At 49.0% G+C, this 16,265-nt stretch overlaps 1 protein-coding gene across 1 annotated transcript in view; it reads right to left on the bottom strand.

Moving 5' to 3' along the window:
- The window catches only part of LOC116820021 (gamma-aminobutyric acid receptor subunit gamma-4), a 79,464-nt gene that overhangs the window by 20,251 nt on the left and 42,948 nt on the right, over positions 1-16,265 (bottom strand). Inside the window, exons 4-6 of the mRNA XM_032772201.2 lie at positions 10,071-10,291; positions 6,693-6,775; positions 1,419-1,556 (exon numbers count right to left, since the gene is read on the bottom strand). Of these exons, the coding sequence (XP_032628092.1) occupies positions 1,419-1,556; positions 6,693-6,775; positions 10,071-10,291 (442 nt within the window). The remainder of the gene's footprint in view (positions 1-1,418; positions 1,557-6,692; positions 6,776-10,070; positions 10,292-16,265) is intronic.

Genomic DNA, 16,265 nt, shown 5'->3' with positions numbered 1-16,265 from the left:
GAGCCAGTGATAGTGCTGAAACCTGCTGCTCCTAGGGCAATGGAGACAAGTGTTGACGATAAAAGAGTTCACACTCCTGAAGCCGAATAGGGGCAGCCCAGCTTGGTAGAGCTAGACACTGGGGGTGACAGAGGATTTCAGGTTCCCTGGTGAGCTAAGTGAAACTGATGATTGGCGGTGGGGTGGGGTTCTCTGATGATATCAGGAAAGCCCCTGATGATGGGGAAGGACTGGGGGCTGAAGATTCACCATTCCCTCGTGATATTGGCATTGCAAAGCTGGTTTACATTCATGCAAGTTTCTGCAGAGAGACGCTGCAGCATATGGGAACACGGGCTGTTGTGTATCAGGCCCAGCTCTGCTAGCCAAAGGGACGTGTTGCTACCGAGCTTGCCAGTGTGGAAATATAAGTTTTCACTCCAATCCTGTCATTCTCCAGTGTCCTGTTGTCCTTCCCGAGACATTAATTTACAAATCTTTGCACTTCAGCAGCATCTTTCAAGGGAGGCTCTCATAGCACAATGCAAATATTAGTTCATTCACTCTCACACCTATTCTCACCCTCAGTTTATAGAGAGTGGAACAGAAGGCTTCAATGACTTGCCCAAAAATCACACAGCAAATTCATAGCAGGGCAAGGAATAAAATCAAGGTGTCCTGACATCTTTCCACTTATTCCTGCTGTTAGACACCACTGTTGTTTTCACCTCCAAGGGTTTGCTTATCTCCATTACCATCATACAACATAAGTCATGTGCATTCAGGACAACTAACATGTGGCAGGCTGGCCGTTAGAACCTGTGTTCAGACTGAGTATGTTCCCCAGCTGCAGCCACAACTAACAGCAACTTCTGCATAACATTCCATCAGCTGGCCTGTCCTGGAGATGTGCTAGCAGCATAAAACAGCTATGGCTTCATCCAGGACATTTATACCCAGGAGCTGTCCTGAGACAAGACCCTACTTTTCATTTACTCGTCCACTTCTCAGCCATTGACTCCCATTCTGCCTGGCCCTCATGCTGTCCCCAGCCATAATCTTTATCCCCATTCCTCTTCCTACCTGACCCTTGCTGTCTTTAGCTAGGTCCTTTCTCTGCTCTGCTCCAGCCTCAGGCTGTGAGTGGCTATCCTGTGCCTCTGTCCTACCCCATGCTGTGCCTAGCTACATGCTGTGTCTGCTGCTCTTCTCCATGGGCTATAGCAAGCATATCTCCCTACAGGTTGCCTGTAGCTGGACCCTTCTTTTAATGAGTCTATCTTTGGCTTTATGGCTTTCTGCTGTAACCCTCCCCATCTGATGCTTCCCACCAATCCCCTAACCACTCTGCCCTCTACTACTCTGTGCACATGTTCTCTGAAACTGGGGAGAGCCCCCTTGTAACATAGTAGTGTTTCTATCGGGCCAGGATGCCTTACCAGCTCCTGTCCTGAGAACTTCTGACGTGTTCCTCAGGCCTGTGAAGTCAAACTGATAAAGTCTCCATGTGCGCTGGTCTGAGACTTCAATGGAGTAACGCCTCCAGCGGTAGATAATCTCCTCTTGTGGGTAGCCATCTGGGGATGGGATAAGGACACAAGGACAATGGGTGAATTGCCATGACACCTTGTGCAGAAATAAGAACCTTGCATGTCTCTTTGGTGCCGTCTGCTCTGGAGCCAATTTGGACTGCTGTGATATATTATTGTTGCTATTTCGTATTTCTAGTGCGGTTGTGCCTAAAGGCCCTGCTCATGATTGGGACCCTGTTGTTCTAGGCACTTTGCAAACACACAAGAAGTTCCGAGCTGGGCTTCTCGTTGACTCAAAGGCCATTATGTTTAATGAGTCTGACCTCCCTGCATAAAGCAGGGCCTAGTTTCCAAGGAGAGTCGGGCACCTAACTCTTAGGCACCTTTCAAAACCCAGCTATGGTCCCCAAAGAACTTACAGCATAAAAAGGCAAGACAGGCAAGCAGTAATACCCAGATGACAGAGAAGCGCTGGCTTGGATCCCGAGCCAGTGTAAAACAGTGTGGCTCCACAGAAATCAAGATAGCTAGGTTGCTTTACTGCTACTGAGGGTCTAAGAGCCCATTAAAATGTCCAAAGATTCCTGTCTTTTGTAGTTCCAGTCCTTTAACACTGCCTCCTCCCTATCCCTTGAGCCAGGTGTCTGAGCCAACACTCCTCAATCCACCCTGGCCACCCTACAGATCACGTGGTTTTAATCCTTCCCATGAATACGATTGTTTCTATTTTAACACTTGGGCGTTCACTCACTCTTCTCTGCTGTGGTTATTTCAGACCCCCATCAACTCCTAACTGTACATTGCAAGCTTCTACTGAGCCATTATGACAGCTTTGTCTCGCCCCCTGCCTATGTCTGAGAGACCTACACGTCCCTGCAGGCTGACGTGGCAAGCGACTACCATTCCCTGTAAGAGGAGACTGTGGAGCAGGTAGCTCACTAGAACAGTGGGTTCTCTCTCTGTATCGTAAATTGGCTCAGCTTAGTCTGCATCCCAATAGGCCAAAAGGAGTAAAGGTCCAAATCCAGCACTAAGGGGTGGGATCCAAGCCCTGACTCTAGTGGAGTTACACGGTGTGGGAGCCCACAATTGGGAGAACAGTGGATTTGCTGGTCAGGATTGCGGTGCACTGATGCTGCTGCATGGGAGATCATGGCTATGGCATAGCGGGGTGGGGGTGGGGTGCTGCAGGATCGGAATGAAAAATTTAGTTCAGGGAGGCAGTGTGGCCTAAGGGATAGGGCAGTGAACTACAACTCAGGAGACCTGCATTCAATTCCTAGTGCTGCCACCACTTTACTGGGTAACTGTAGGTGAGTCAGTTCCCCTTTCTGTGCCTCCGTTTCCCCATCTGTAAAATGGGTATAATATTACTGTCCTCTTCTGTAAAGCCCTTTGAGCTCTGTGGCTGAAAACAGATAAGTACTAGAAGTGGCTTACAGGCTATAGGTAGGGTGACCAGATGTCCCGATTTTATAGGGACAGTCCCAATTTTTGGGTCTTTTTCTTATATAGGCTCCTATTACCCCTCACCCCCTGTCCCAATTTTTCACACTTGCCGTCTGGTCGCCCTAGCTATAGGTCAGGGGTAGGGGCGGCCCCTGGATTGGAATAATGGGGTGCTGCAGATCAGGGTCGAGATGCACAGGAAGGACTGGGTGGACCAGCAGATGTGTCAGGTCTGGACTGAGATGTTTGAAGAACTGGTGTGAAGGGACAGGCAGGGACTAGCAGGGTTAGGGCGTACCAGCAGAGCTAAGCTGGTCTAAGATGGGAAGGAAGGGGATGGGGGCATGCCAGCAACTGGGTGCAATGGCAGCACTGCCTGAGAGACACTCGCTCAGGGCTCTAGGCCAGAGGAATTATCCATCACTTTCATTCATACCTAAATTCAGCTAAGAAAGTAACTGCTACTCAAACCCTTGGGAGATGTGCTGAGACGCTGCATACTGGGCTGGAGGGCCTGGGGCTCCCCTTTGCCCTTCTTTCCTGGGAAGCCCAGGGCATGGGCTCAGTCTTCCCATGCCTTGCTGGGAATTAGTGTGTGGGTCCCTGCCCCCAGATCAGCCATTCCTGTATGATCTGGGGGCGGAGGCTGTGCTGCTTTGGGCCAGGCATGGCTACAGCATCGCAGCTGGTAGGCAACAGCATTAGACAGACTCCCCTAATGAGCGGTGCATCAGCAGCCAGTTAGCTCGATCAGAGAGAGAGGTTGGGCTGTAATTAATGGCCAGCGGCTGGCTTAAGGGACTGCTGTCAAAGCTTTTCTGTTTCTTGATTCCATGCCACACTGGAGTTCAGTGCTCGCCCTGCACAAGTCCTTGGGGCTCGTATGCTCTCTCTCCTCCATTGCCTTTCAGCAAACAGTCCCTGGAGAGCCCCTGACAGATGACACCCCTCAGAGGCTGGCGCAACGGTACAGGAGAAGAGTTGTATTTACCGTAAGACCTACAGGCTGCTGGTTCAGTCCGAGCTGAACTGGAACCAAAGGCTGATCTGACCCCAAAGCATGAGATGGGTGCCTCTGCTTACGTCTGATACAAATCTATCCAGAGGGCTGCCTCCTGGGTTCCATCCTGTATCCAAAGGAGATCACCCAGCCCTATGGCCAGCCCCTTTGTTATTGGTGACTCAAAACACCGATAGTGGGGGCAGAGCGGTGACCTCATTCCTCACTGATGACATTTGCAGCCGCCTGCCCCCAGGAGTTGAGAAATCACCCAGAAGTAACACTGCTATGGCATGGGCTTTCCCATATGGGACTGGGGAAGCTCAAACTCCACCTGATCAAATCAGGTTGCTTTTAAAGGAAAGTTTAGTTGTCCATGCAGAGCCACTCCCAGGGTGTCTGCAGACAGCAGGGAAATGGGTAATGGTAGAATTTCATTGGAGCCACACCACATGGAGATATTTTGCTGGTGAACAAAACACCCTAAGGCAGTGGTTCCCAAACTAGGGGTGCTGCTTGTTCAAGGAAAGCCCCAGATGGGCCGGGCTGGTTTGTTTACCTGCTGCATCCGCAGGTTCGGACGTTCGCAGCTCTCAGTGGCCGCGTTCACTGCTCCAGCCCAATGAGACCTGCGGGAAGCGGCGGCCAGCATGTCCCTTGGCCCGTGCTGCTTCCTGCAGCTCCCATTGGCCAAGAACGGCAAACCATGGCCACTGGGAGCGGCGATCGGCTGAACCTGTGGACGCGGGATGTAAACAAGTGGCTTGGTCCACCAGGGGCTTTCCCTGAACAAACGGCGCCCCTAGTTTGGGTTCCACTGCCCTAAGGCCATGTCTACATTGGATGAGCCCCAATTTCAGCTATCAGTGGCCAGTGACTGGTACTGCTGCACTGCTGCAATCCCATCGTAGGCAGCTGAAGTCGCTGTTAGCACTGATTGTGCTTACCCCCGTGCAAATAGCGGCTTTGCCTGGCTACACTAGGGCTAGTACTGGTGCAGCTACAGCAATGGCTGCAACCAGGCCAAAGCTCTGCTCTCATGCTTCTCCTTGCCTTTCCACCCACCTCCCAGTCTGAGCATATCTCTGGGTTCCCCAGCACCTGCACCTTGCAGCAGTGGCTGCTTCTCGCAGACTTGGTTTTATTTGTAAAATGAAATGTCAAACTTGTTTTGAAGCAGGGATCTTGATGCCTCTATGATAGCTCCTTGGGGGAGGGGAGACAGGGAGTGCCTGACAGCGTAACTAAACTGTGTTTCTAATTAATTGTCGAGCATGCATGGCGTGTACTGTTAATTAGCAAAGAATGAGGGAGGGGCAAGGGGTGGAGGGGATGAGGGGACTGTATCTCCTCCACATTTTGTTTTCCTCATAAGCAGGTCACAGCCACACGGTCTGAATCTCATCAGTGGCAAGGAGATGGGGCAGGGAGGTGGGGAGGGAGCTGCTTTGCAATCTCCTGATGCTGATAGAAATCTCTTGCGAAGACATAAAATGGGATGACAGGCTCCAAGCTAAGTTACTGGTGGAGCCCAGTAGATAGCAGGCACCACCAGCGCCGCCTGCTCCAAACATGGGGTATGTCTACACTGAATGCCGAGCATGGGCTCTGACTCAAGTTAGAGCACAAGCTGTGCTCCTGTCCACACATAAATCAGTCTGACTCAGGTTAGAAAGCACACAGGACCCAGGGGGATGGGTCAGAGCCCAAGTCCCGCTGTGACTTGGGTCCAAGCCAAGTGTGGATGCAGCTCAAGCCACATACTTGTGTCAGAAGCTCTGCATAGTGCCGTATGTTAGCACGGCTATGAGGTCTGATCCAGCAATCATAAACTCAGTTTTACAATGCAGTGAGGATTCTAAGGCACAGGCTTAGAAACACTGAGTCCACTAGCCCGGGTCCTACAGAGCCAGGCTTAGAGTGAATGTAGACATACCCATAGGGTACATCTATACAGGAAAAAAAAACCCTGTGGCGGCTAGCCTCAGAGCTTGGGACATGAGACTCAGGCTTGCGCTACAATGCTGTAGGTAGCTGTGCAGACGTTCTTGCTCCAGCTGAAACCCAGGGAAGGGATGGGTGTCACAGCCCAAGCTCCAGCCTGAGCTAGAATAGCTACATGGCTATTTTTAATGCTGTCGCATAAGCCCAGCAATCCCAAGTATGTAGACCCAGGCTCTGAGACTTATGGAGAATGAGCTCCAGGATCTCGGCCCTGCTATGTCCCCTTGTGTCACTCTAGTGGCCAAAGGGAATGGGATATATCTTAGCACCCTTGGCTTGGAGGAATCCCCACTGGGTCATCACAGATGCCCCTACACCATCCTCCCCACAGCTCCTAGCCGAAGTGCACTGTGCTCCAGCTAGCTTCAATTGGTAGATGATCCCATGGGGACCAGTGCAAACTGGTGTAAGTTAAAATGGCCTCCAGGCTACTCTAGCCTTCTCCAAGGCTGGACAGAATCAGGGAGCATAAGCAATATCCACGTTTCCCCAATCCCCCTCTATTGCACTGAGCAGAAATTTAATGGAGCACAGAATCTTGTCCCAGGAGCAGGAGGATGCCCCAGGACATGGTTGAGATCTGTTGCTGGTGCTGTCTGGGAGAAGACCAGCAATACAGGAACATTGGGTCTGAATTAACACCCACCTAACAGAGTCTGTTCTCCCTGGTTAGGGTTTGGGCCTGTTGTGTTTCTTCCTTAAACCGTATCTCAGGCACTGATACTCACAACTGGAGAAAACCAGCGGGCAGGAGTGCGTGTCCATTGGAAAATTCTGCAGCTGGAGTAGACATTCTGCCTCTATGGTCAGCCTGGAAGTGAGACAAAACTCTTAGCCTCAATGCAGCTTATTCTGACTTCAGACACAGCTGTGTAATAAACCTACATGGGAATTTTCTGGCAAAACAGTTGTCAAAAATGCTGAGTTGCCAAAACAGAAATGGTTCATAGGACAGGGTCAGGTTCACCACATTTTTTATTCAAAATTTTTTTGGATTTTTTTAAAAGAAATTGTTGAAATGTTTCATTTTGACATTTTTGAAACAAAACATTCCAGTTTGAAATGCCTCTTCATTTAGAAATTTAAGCTAATTAGGGTAAAAATGGTCAAAATTTGAAATAAAACATTTCAAAAGAGTCAAACCGATTTTTTTTTCACAGATTTTCGGTTCACCAAAATGTCCATGATTTTGAATTTTCATCCTGATTTGGGATGGTAACACTTTTTGATATTTTTTGTTTAGCTGTGTAACCTTCACTAGCACCAGGAACCCCCAGAACTGAGATATCACTGCATCCCCTCTGCTAGATCATAGCCCAGCCCCCAGTGACACCCAGCACGAGATATCACTGCATCCTCTCTGCTAGATCACAGCAGCGCCACCCAGAGGATACAGGGGGCCTGGGGCAAAGCAATTTCGGGGGCCTCTTCCATAAAAAAAAATTACAATACTATATTCTCGTGGAGGCCCCTGCGGGGCCCGGCGCAAATTGCCCCACTTGATTCCCCCCCCTTGGTGGCCCTGGGAAAAATAAACCTTCTGCATTTCAGCACAAATCCAGTTTTGAGAAAACTTCTTTACAAGGTATCACTGGTTCTCAGCATCAGCTAGTGCTAAAAGGCACTAAAGCTCATTAAAAGGGTTGGACAAATATGTGCCATCAAAACGGTTTCTGGATCGAAAACTAGGGGTTTTTAAAAAGCAGAAAAAAAATCAACAAAGACAACGTCTCCCTTTTCCTTCAAACTTTGTTTGTGGTTTTTAATTTAAAAAAGCTGAAATTAGTCTGCCATAACCAATGAATATGGTTTTGGGTTTCGAAGCGTGTGGCCAATAATCTGCTGCTTGCTGTTTTGATTTGTTTTAAAGAACAATTAAAAAATTCTGCTTAAAAAAAAATCCAAATCTTTTTGAACACCTCAGCTTGTGCCAAGCATGGCCCTGATCGATCGTCGAAGATTTTTCCAGCGTTTTGTAATCCCTGTGGCTTCTTGACTACTACCTGTCTCCATAACTTTGGGTTTATTAGGTTAGAATCCTAAAACAGCCATACTGTGTCAACCAAAGTCCACTCCAGCCAATATCCTCGTCTACCCGCGTAGCCTATGCAAGTGCCCCAGAGGGAGTAAACCTACCAGGTAATTGCATAACAGTCGTCTCTCTCCTGCCATCCACCGTCACCTTCTGACAAACAGAGGCCTAGGGAACACCATTTCTTACATATCGTGGCTAATAGCCATTCAATGACATAACCTCCATTGCATTTATTCTCTTTCCTAGGACTGGCTCCATGGGGGTCCTCACAAACTGGAGATGTTACTGTGGGTTTGTCCTTTGACGCTTAATGTTACATACTCCACCAACTGATGCGTTTGAGCTTGTTCCCAAATCTGGGTGAGCCTATGTTGTGAAAACTGAAAATGCTCACATAGCCATGCTATGTGAATGGACATAGGGTGTTAAAATTTAAATTACCCCAGGGGTTCTCCAAACTTGGGGGTCAGGACCCCTCAGGGGTCACGAGGTTATTTACTGGGGCCGCGAGCTGTCGACCCCTCCACCTTCAAACCCTGCCCTTTGGCCTCCAGCATTTATAATAGGGTTAAATATACAAAAAGTGTTTTTAATTTATAAGGGGGGGGGGTTCACATGCTACTCACAGGTTTGCTATGTGAACAGGGTCACCAGTAACAAAAGTTTGAGGAAAACACTGAATTAACTCCTCTGGAGCCTCAGGAAATATTGGGCGCGGGGGGGAGTCCCCTTGGTAGGTTGGGGAAGGAAGTAGGGTGGTTGTAGGATATTGCTCTTTCTCCATAGTGATCCCTCCCCAGTTGGGCTAATTTTAAATGAAGCTACCCCCCCTGGACATGAAATCTCCCTATGGCACTGAAATTAAATATAGACTATAATTTGGCAATTTGAGAAGGAAACGGATGGTAGCCCTAACGGAAAAGCTAAACAGCTTGGCCCTCTGCAGCCTCAAACTGCTGAATGAAAGCTTTAGGGTGGGGAGCGTGCTCAAACAGTCCTGGCTGCCCTTATTGCCCCACATGCCTGCCCCCAATTGCACACCCCTCAGAATCCCTACCATTCTCGTCTTGTCCCGTCAACACACCAGTACGCACCCCTTGCTCCCTGTCGCTATGACTGCCCTTACTATCCCCCCCCCCACTGAGTCTGATGGAACCCGATTGCCCGTCACCCCCCCATTCCCTGTCCCCGACCCCCCACTCTACCTCTGCCCCCTCCCTGTCCCCGGGACTCCCTGCCCCTTAGCCAACCTGCCCCCTCAACCCTGGCCCCTTACCCCTTGCTCCCCTCTCACCCGGAGCCTCAGCGCACCAATGAGCTTCGCTCCACAGAAGAAACGTGTCTCCAGTCGGGCCCCTGAGCCCCGCCCCGTTCAGAGCCGCGTGGTCAGGGGGCGGGGCTGGGAGCTCCACGCTGAGCTCAGCTCCCTCCGCTCAGCCTGGAGCTCGCAGCCCCTCATCACGCGGCTCTGAGCAGGGCAGGGCTCAGGGGCCCCGCCAGAGCTGATCGGGGCGCTGCTGGATGGGGTGAGGCTCCGGGAGAAGGGGCCGGGGAGGGAGCCTCAGCCATGCTCGTGGGGGCCCCTGCGGAGCCAGGGGCCTGTGGCAAATTGCCCATTTGCCCCCCCCCGGGCGGCGCTGGATCACAGCACAGCCCCCAGTGACACCCGCACTGAGATATCACTGCATCCCCTCTGCTAGATCACAGCACAGCCCCCAGTGACACCCAGCACGAAATATCACTGCATCCTCTCTGCTAGATCACAGCCTAGCCTCCAGTGACACCCCGTACTGACACACTGCTGCATCCCCTCTGCTAGATCACAGCACAGCCCCCAGTGACATCCAGCACGAGATATCACTGCATCCCCTCTGCTATACCACAGCATAGCCCCCAGTGACACCCAGCACTGAGATACCAGTGCATCATCTTGCTATATGGTAGCACAGCACCTGGGAACCTCTTGCACTGTGACCCGACTGCATCATCATCTCTGTGCTCCAGCATAGCAGCACAAAGCTGCAGGGGTTATTTAGTTGCTTTGAGTTTGTGGCTGATGCCCGAGACGTACCGGAGTGTGTAGAGCACCTTGCCATCATTCCAGATCCTGAGCAGCTGATTGGGTGTGGTTATCCAGTGTGAATCAGCCCGCTTGGAGTTCCTGAAAAAGGTGTCTGGGATCCAGATGCGGCTCACCATGTTAGTGTTCAGAGTCAGGGCTTTGAGGGTACTGTTAAAGCGAAGGCGCCGGTCATACCAGGTCTGAGCAAAGAAGATATCAATGGTATATTCCTGCCAAAAAAGACAAGAGAGCATGTGCTATTATGAGGAATTATCTAGCCTGGAACAGACACACAGTGCTTCGCTCCCAAAGCTCAGAGGGCAGGGTCTTGGGGCCACTGAGTCCCATTCACACCCAGAACTCCTGGGAAACAGAAGATGAAGAAGGCATCCAGCTGGAGTGAGCAGGGGAAGATGGGCGGGTTGCCCATGTTACTGTTATTTATTACACCTAGCACCTACCAGCACCAGTTGAGATGCCATGGAGACAGAATATGTGGGTATAGCAGTACAGGCGTTGTGCATACCATTAGTATATAGGTTCGTTTGTCAGCCTGAGAGAGAATTTTTACTCTTATATCTTATACTAATATGTGTAAACAGAGGACAAAGACTGTGTATGTTGCTGCCTACTCAGATGGATTTGTTAGTACAATGGGAACAGCTAAGAGTGGTTAAAGTGTCACTCAGGAAGATTGCCTCAACCCCTGTCTCAAAAAAAGGTCAAGCAACCAGTCAGAGGGGCAAGGGGGGATCGGGGAGAAGGTATAAAATATTAAAAGACCAAAGAAATGCCTGTCTCTGACCGCAGCACAACCTCACTCCTTACCCCTCCCATGAGGTACAAAAGGGTGGGACTGCAGGCATGCATTGCAGGTATATTTGGGCCTGCTAAGAAGGAGGAGGGGGGAATAGAGAATGAGAATGGGGAATAGGAAATGGAGACACAGGCAAGGCTCTGCGGCGTCAGAGCTGGAAAGAGAGACGGGGTAAACATTCTGTGGTGTCAGCACTGGGAACAGACCACTGGGAAATAGACTCTGCCGGCATGTAGAGCTATGGATGTGCGAGCTTGGAACTAACCCCAATAAACACTGCGTTGCTTGCACTTTGGACTTCTGGTCCTGTCTGAGTGACAAATACAGGGAAGAGGGTAAAGGGAAAGCCCTCTGACACATAAGCTTAGTAAGAGACGGCCCAGGAGCACTTACATTCTAAATGGACAAGACGGACAAAGAGTGGGAGCAGGGATACATTATTATCCCCATTTTATAGCTGGGAAACTGAGGCACAGACTGGCCAAGGGTCACTCAAATAGTCTGTGGCAGAACCAGGAAGTGAGCCTAGCTCTTGGAAAAAGCTTTGATGGAAGAGTTTTCCATTGGAAAATGCAGTTCTGTCAAAATCAAAAGGCATCACACAATCAGGTTAATTCTGCTGAAATTCTGATTTTGAGAACATAAGGGGAAAAAGTTTCGACATTGGTGACACATCCCTGGTGGACATTCTCTGGATGAAACGTTTAGAAAGGGAATTTCTGTTCTGTGTCCAGCTCTGCTCCGAGTGCCAGGCCAGTGCCTTAGTGACAAGACTATCTGTCCTCCTGAATTTTATCAGACAGGGTGACTGAGCAGCTTCGCACAGAGGGACCTCTTGGGTGCTTGGGAACTGGAAAGTCTGCTAGAAAGGCAGTTTATTCAGATTGCTGCCTCACAGTAGTGAAATAAGGGAGATATTTCATCTTGACCAGTGTAGTGCTTCAACTCACTGGTGTGTGTTATCCTAGCCACATGGTCCCTCCAGTGGGATAGGAACCCAAAACCTCATGGCTCACAGGCAGCTATTCTAGCAGGTGAGCCAAAAGAGAACATCCCTCGGGCCCAGCCAGCAGGAGCCAGGCTGGCCATTCACACCTGTGAGGTGCTTTGGGTCTAGTCTACATTTCCATTCCACTGCAGCAAACAATGCACGTGAAAGGGTTTGCTAGCCCTGGAGACTAAATGCCAGCTCTTCCTGGAACAAGGAGGGGACATACTTCCCCATCAGTATTCCTGTAGACCTCTGGAGCCCATGGCCCAGTCAAGCTTAGTACCAGCCGGGAATATGCCTGTCTGAGATGGGGACTCATGTCTGCTAGGAACTGAGCTGAGACCACCAAACTCATTTCACACTAGCCATGAGATTGCAATGGTCTTTGGTCACTACTGTCCTGTTCTTTCCTAATCTCCTCCACTCCAGTAATATCCTTAATGCACTCAGGCAGTGTCTGGCTCTCCTCCCTCCTGGACGATGATGAATAGCGTGACTCTGCCACCTCTCTCTTTCCTTCTCTTGATTTATCTCAGTGCAAGTTTTCATGACTGCATCATGTCCTCCCCCTGCTGCCCTGGCCACTGGTTTAGAACCAGCTTTCGAACATTGGCTATTAAAATAGCCAGTGAAAAATGTGTCCTCTCCACATGGGGAGGGGAGCAGAGTGCTAGACACTCTGCTTCATCTTCCCCACTTTGAAATGGTGTCCTTCTGCTGTCAACTGACCAGCGATGAATGTCATTGGTGTTGAATGTGCCCCTCGCATGAGAATGAGATCATGGCAGAACAGCAATACCGAGGGATGGTAGATTCATCACGCGTGCTGGCTCCTGAGAACCTGGTCTCAGTGAGAGATGGGAGGGGGAGGCTGCTGATCCGGATCAGGTTTAGGCTAGGGTTCAGCATTTACACCTGGGCTCAAGCTGCATGGGTGGCAAGGTTTTACGAAGAGTTCAGGGCCAGATTTTCTAAGTATTCAAAATTGGAGCCAGATTTTCAGAAGTGGCCAGTGCCCCGCAGCTCCTGTTGTGACACTGACAGATTTTTAAAGAGCGCAGAGTGAAAAATATTGAGCTTTTCTGAAAATCTGGCCTCCTTTTGTGAGCCCTTCCCTGGGGTCTGTACCTGGAAGCAGTGCAATGCTATGCCAGCTCCGGTGGAGTTTTAACTTGGGAGAGTTACTTGAGACAGACGCGTCAAAGGGTAGGGGGCAGATGAAAAGCAGTCCACTGACTCTCCAAGTTGGGGGCTGAGCTACAGCCAACAATGGATCTTTGTGAAATAGTTATGGAAATATAACCATTCCATTTGCCATTCCAGCAAACATCATGACAAACAGGGATGGCTGAAACTCATTTATGCCCTAAACACACTCTGATGGCATGGGAAGAATTCAGATTGTGAGTGCAGAGCCTTCCTGGGAATTCCAGCTTTGCATCTAATTGCAGCTGATATTGTGAGCAAAGCTGGGTGAACAGTTTGCAGGGAAGAATTTACTGGCTGAGTTTATCCCCTTTGTCCCTTGGTGAATGCTCTAAGGGTAGATGTTGATTTTTATGAATGTGTTTGTTATTCAAAATTAGCCAAGGCATGATTTATGCAAATACATTTTAGCCTGTGGGTGGTACCTGACCCGCTGCACTCTGTGACTACTGCTATTCATAACATCCTATTTGCTCTGTGTGTTTGGTTATCTAAGTCACAGGACCTGGTGCTTCCTTAGTGGCTGACTCCCAGTCCTGCAAGGAACTTTCAAGGTGCTAGTGAATGATGTGAATACTCATGTAAAGATCTAGTCACACAATTATGCATAAAACTTTCCCTTTTCCCATGCACAACTGTTCCTGGAAAGTCTCACAAGTACTAGCAAAGCAAAGGTGTGGATTTTATTTGAAAAATTGCTTGCAAATATTTTTTTGCAGAATCTGCCTGTGAGATTTTTGCCATCTTGCATGATGGAAAGCTCATGAAATCATCTAGATCGCCTACATTTCAAGCCCTAGATGTACCCCTCTTGCAGTACAACGTGGTATTGTAGCCATCTTAAATTCAGGTGCTGCTTGACACAGCACAAGTCTGCACTCTGAATGCTAGTCATATACAATTTACTTAAGGGGTCTCTCCTGCCAGGATTCCCAGATTCCTTGTCTGCCACTGGGTCACTCTGTGACTTTGAGCCAGACTTCTCTGCGCCTCAGTTGCTCCACCTGGAAGAGGGTTATTGCAAAACATTCCAATTGTTGAGGCCACTAAGTGTCACTAAGCATTATTCTAAGTAATTTTAAAAGGTAAAGGCTATAAGAATATGGAGTTTTCCGTTAGGCCTCTCATGAGCAAAACTCCGTCCATGTTAAACTCTAATTGACCTAGCAGGCCAATAAATAAACAAAAGGCCAGGTGTCCGGAGCCTTATCAGTTGTAAGGCTGCTCAAACTGGTATGGAGCAAAAATAATGAAGCCTGCATACTTTTGGTCAAGGGAGAGAAGATAATGGTTTACAAAGACAAGGTCGTAATTCACGCCAGCTTTAATCAACTGTTCAATGTAACTCTACAAGGGGGAGAGAGAAGGGGAAGAAAGACAAAGAAGTGTGTGAGAAAAGATGCTGCAGCCGGACAGAAGAGGGAGGGGAAATGGGGGCTTGCTAGTCAGCAAGAAAAGTTCTCATGGATATAAAGGAACAGACTGCTTGTTTTAGGTGTGCTGGATTTGAGGCAGGTCAAGTCTCCCAGCACCACTTTGAGATCTCAAATAAACTCTGCTTGCTTCTCCCGCTGGTGTGTTTATTGGCGCTAAGCACGCCGGGCACGGACTACCACTGTTGTCTGCCCACAACACTATGACACTACTGCAGAGGCCATTGTGAGGATTAACTGATGTGTGAAATATGTTTTTGGATCACTTGGTGAAAGGTACTAAAGAAGTAGAACATCTTGTAAAAGCTAAGTATCAATCCAGCCATCTGGGCAATATTTGGTGTACCACACATATACATGCTCCAATATGACACCAGGTGCAAAAGAAACAGCCAGAGACTATTAAAGAGAACCACCAGCCACTGCAAAGACTGGCTGCCTGAAGGCCACCAAAACTCCAGCTGTGACAATGCATAGTTATCCAAAGCCCAGATGGGGTGATGTGACATTCTTTATCTGGGAGTCCTGTGGACTCAGATCTGATTTGGTCTTCAGCACTTCCCCATCATCCTGCCATCTACACTCAATCAATCCCATCACTGGGAGCTGCTTTTATGACACTCTGCTCCATTTCATCTGCCATTTGTTGTTCTTTTCTTGTGTCGACATTGTCAGTACTAGCGGAGGCCGGCTCCCAGAAGGCTGCCCATGCCTGCTTTACTTGCGTAGCTGAGGCAGGATATTTGGGAAGAGGAGAAGTCGAGAAGGGAGGGGATCAGGGCTGCCTACACAATGTTAAGTGATGCAATTAACATGTGGGTGGATGGCTTTCAATCTACAGTTTCCTTTGTGCCATGCAGAACATGTCTCCTCGTTGCATATGCATGAAATGGTAATTGAGCTCAGAGACCAATTTTATTTCAGGCTGCTAAGCTGCATTCGGAATTATTATCGTGTTATCTGAGATCCATATGGTGTGGTCTGTATCCACTGCTCAAGCAAAACTATACACATTACCCAACACTACGGAGCGTCTCTCTGAAACACATAACAAGCAGAAAATACAGAGGGGGAGAGAAAAGATCGTCCTCAAGCAGCCTTGGCATACATTAGAGAATCAGGCTGGCAGTGTTGTAGTTCTAGTGGAGGTGGCACATTCCTTCTAAAATGACTTCTTTTCTCCCAAATTACCCTGCCAGCCAAAATTTCATATGCACAGTCTCAGCCCAGAAGCAAATGTGTATACATAGATACCTAATTCCAAAAGCAATTCATTCAGCTAGTTATCTGAAGGCGAAAATAATACATATTCCATTACTTTGCCTATTTCCTGTCCCTGTTCACAACTCCCCACCTCTGCTGTAGGAGAGAGAGCCTTCTCCCCTGCGGAAAACTCCCTCCATCTTTGCTCCTCACTGACTGCCAACCTCTTTTCCCTCTCATCCACCGTCACCCTCACTTTTCCCGCTGCTAATCTCTGCAGAGCATTAGGGAATGCATTTCTGAAGGGTATACGCAAGACAGGCAGCAGGGGGTTGAGCCAGGAATTCTAGTCCCAGCTGTGACAATGGAGGCCAAATTCAGTGGAGACTCATAGATTCTAAACTGGTGTAATTTACACCTCCTGGTTCTTTTGTAAATTACTTCTCATAGACTCATAGACTCATAGGTCAGAAGGGACCAATATGATCATCTAGTCTGACCTCCTGCACAAGGCAGGCCACAAAACCCTACCCATACACATTTATAACAACCCC

The sequence above is a fragment of the Chelonoidis abingdonii genome, chromosome 8 (genome assembly GCF_003597395.2).
Source record: "Chelonoidis abingdonii isolate Lonesome George chromosome 8, CheloAbing_2.0, whole genome shotgun sequence".
Classification (NCBI taxonomy): Eukaryota; Metazoa; Chordata; order Testudines; family Testudinidae; genus Chelonoidis; species Chelonoidis abingdonii.
This window is presented reverse-complemented; position numbering and strand designations above follow the sequence as displayed.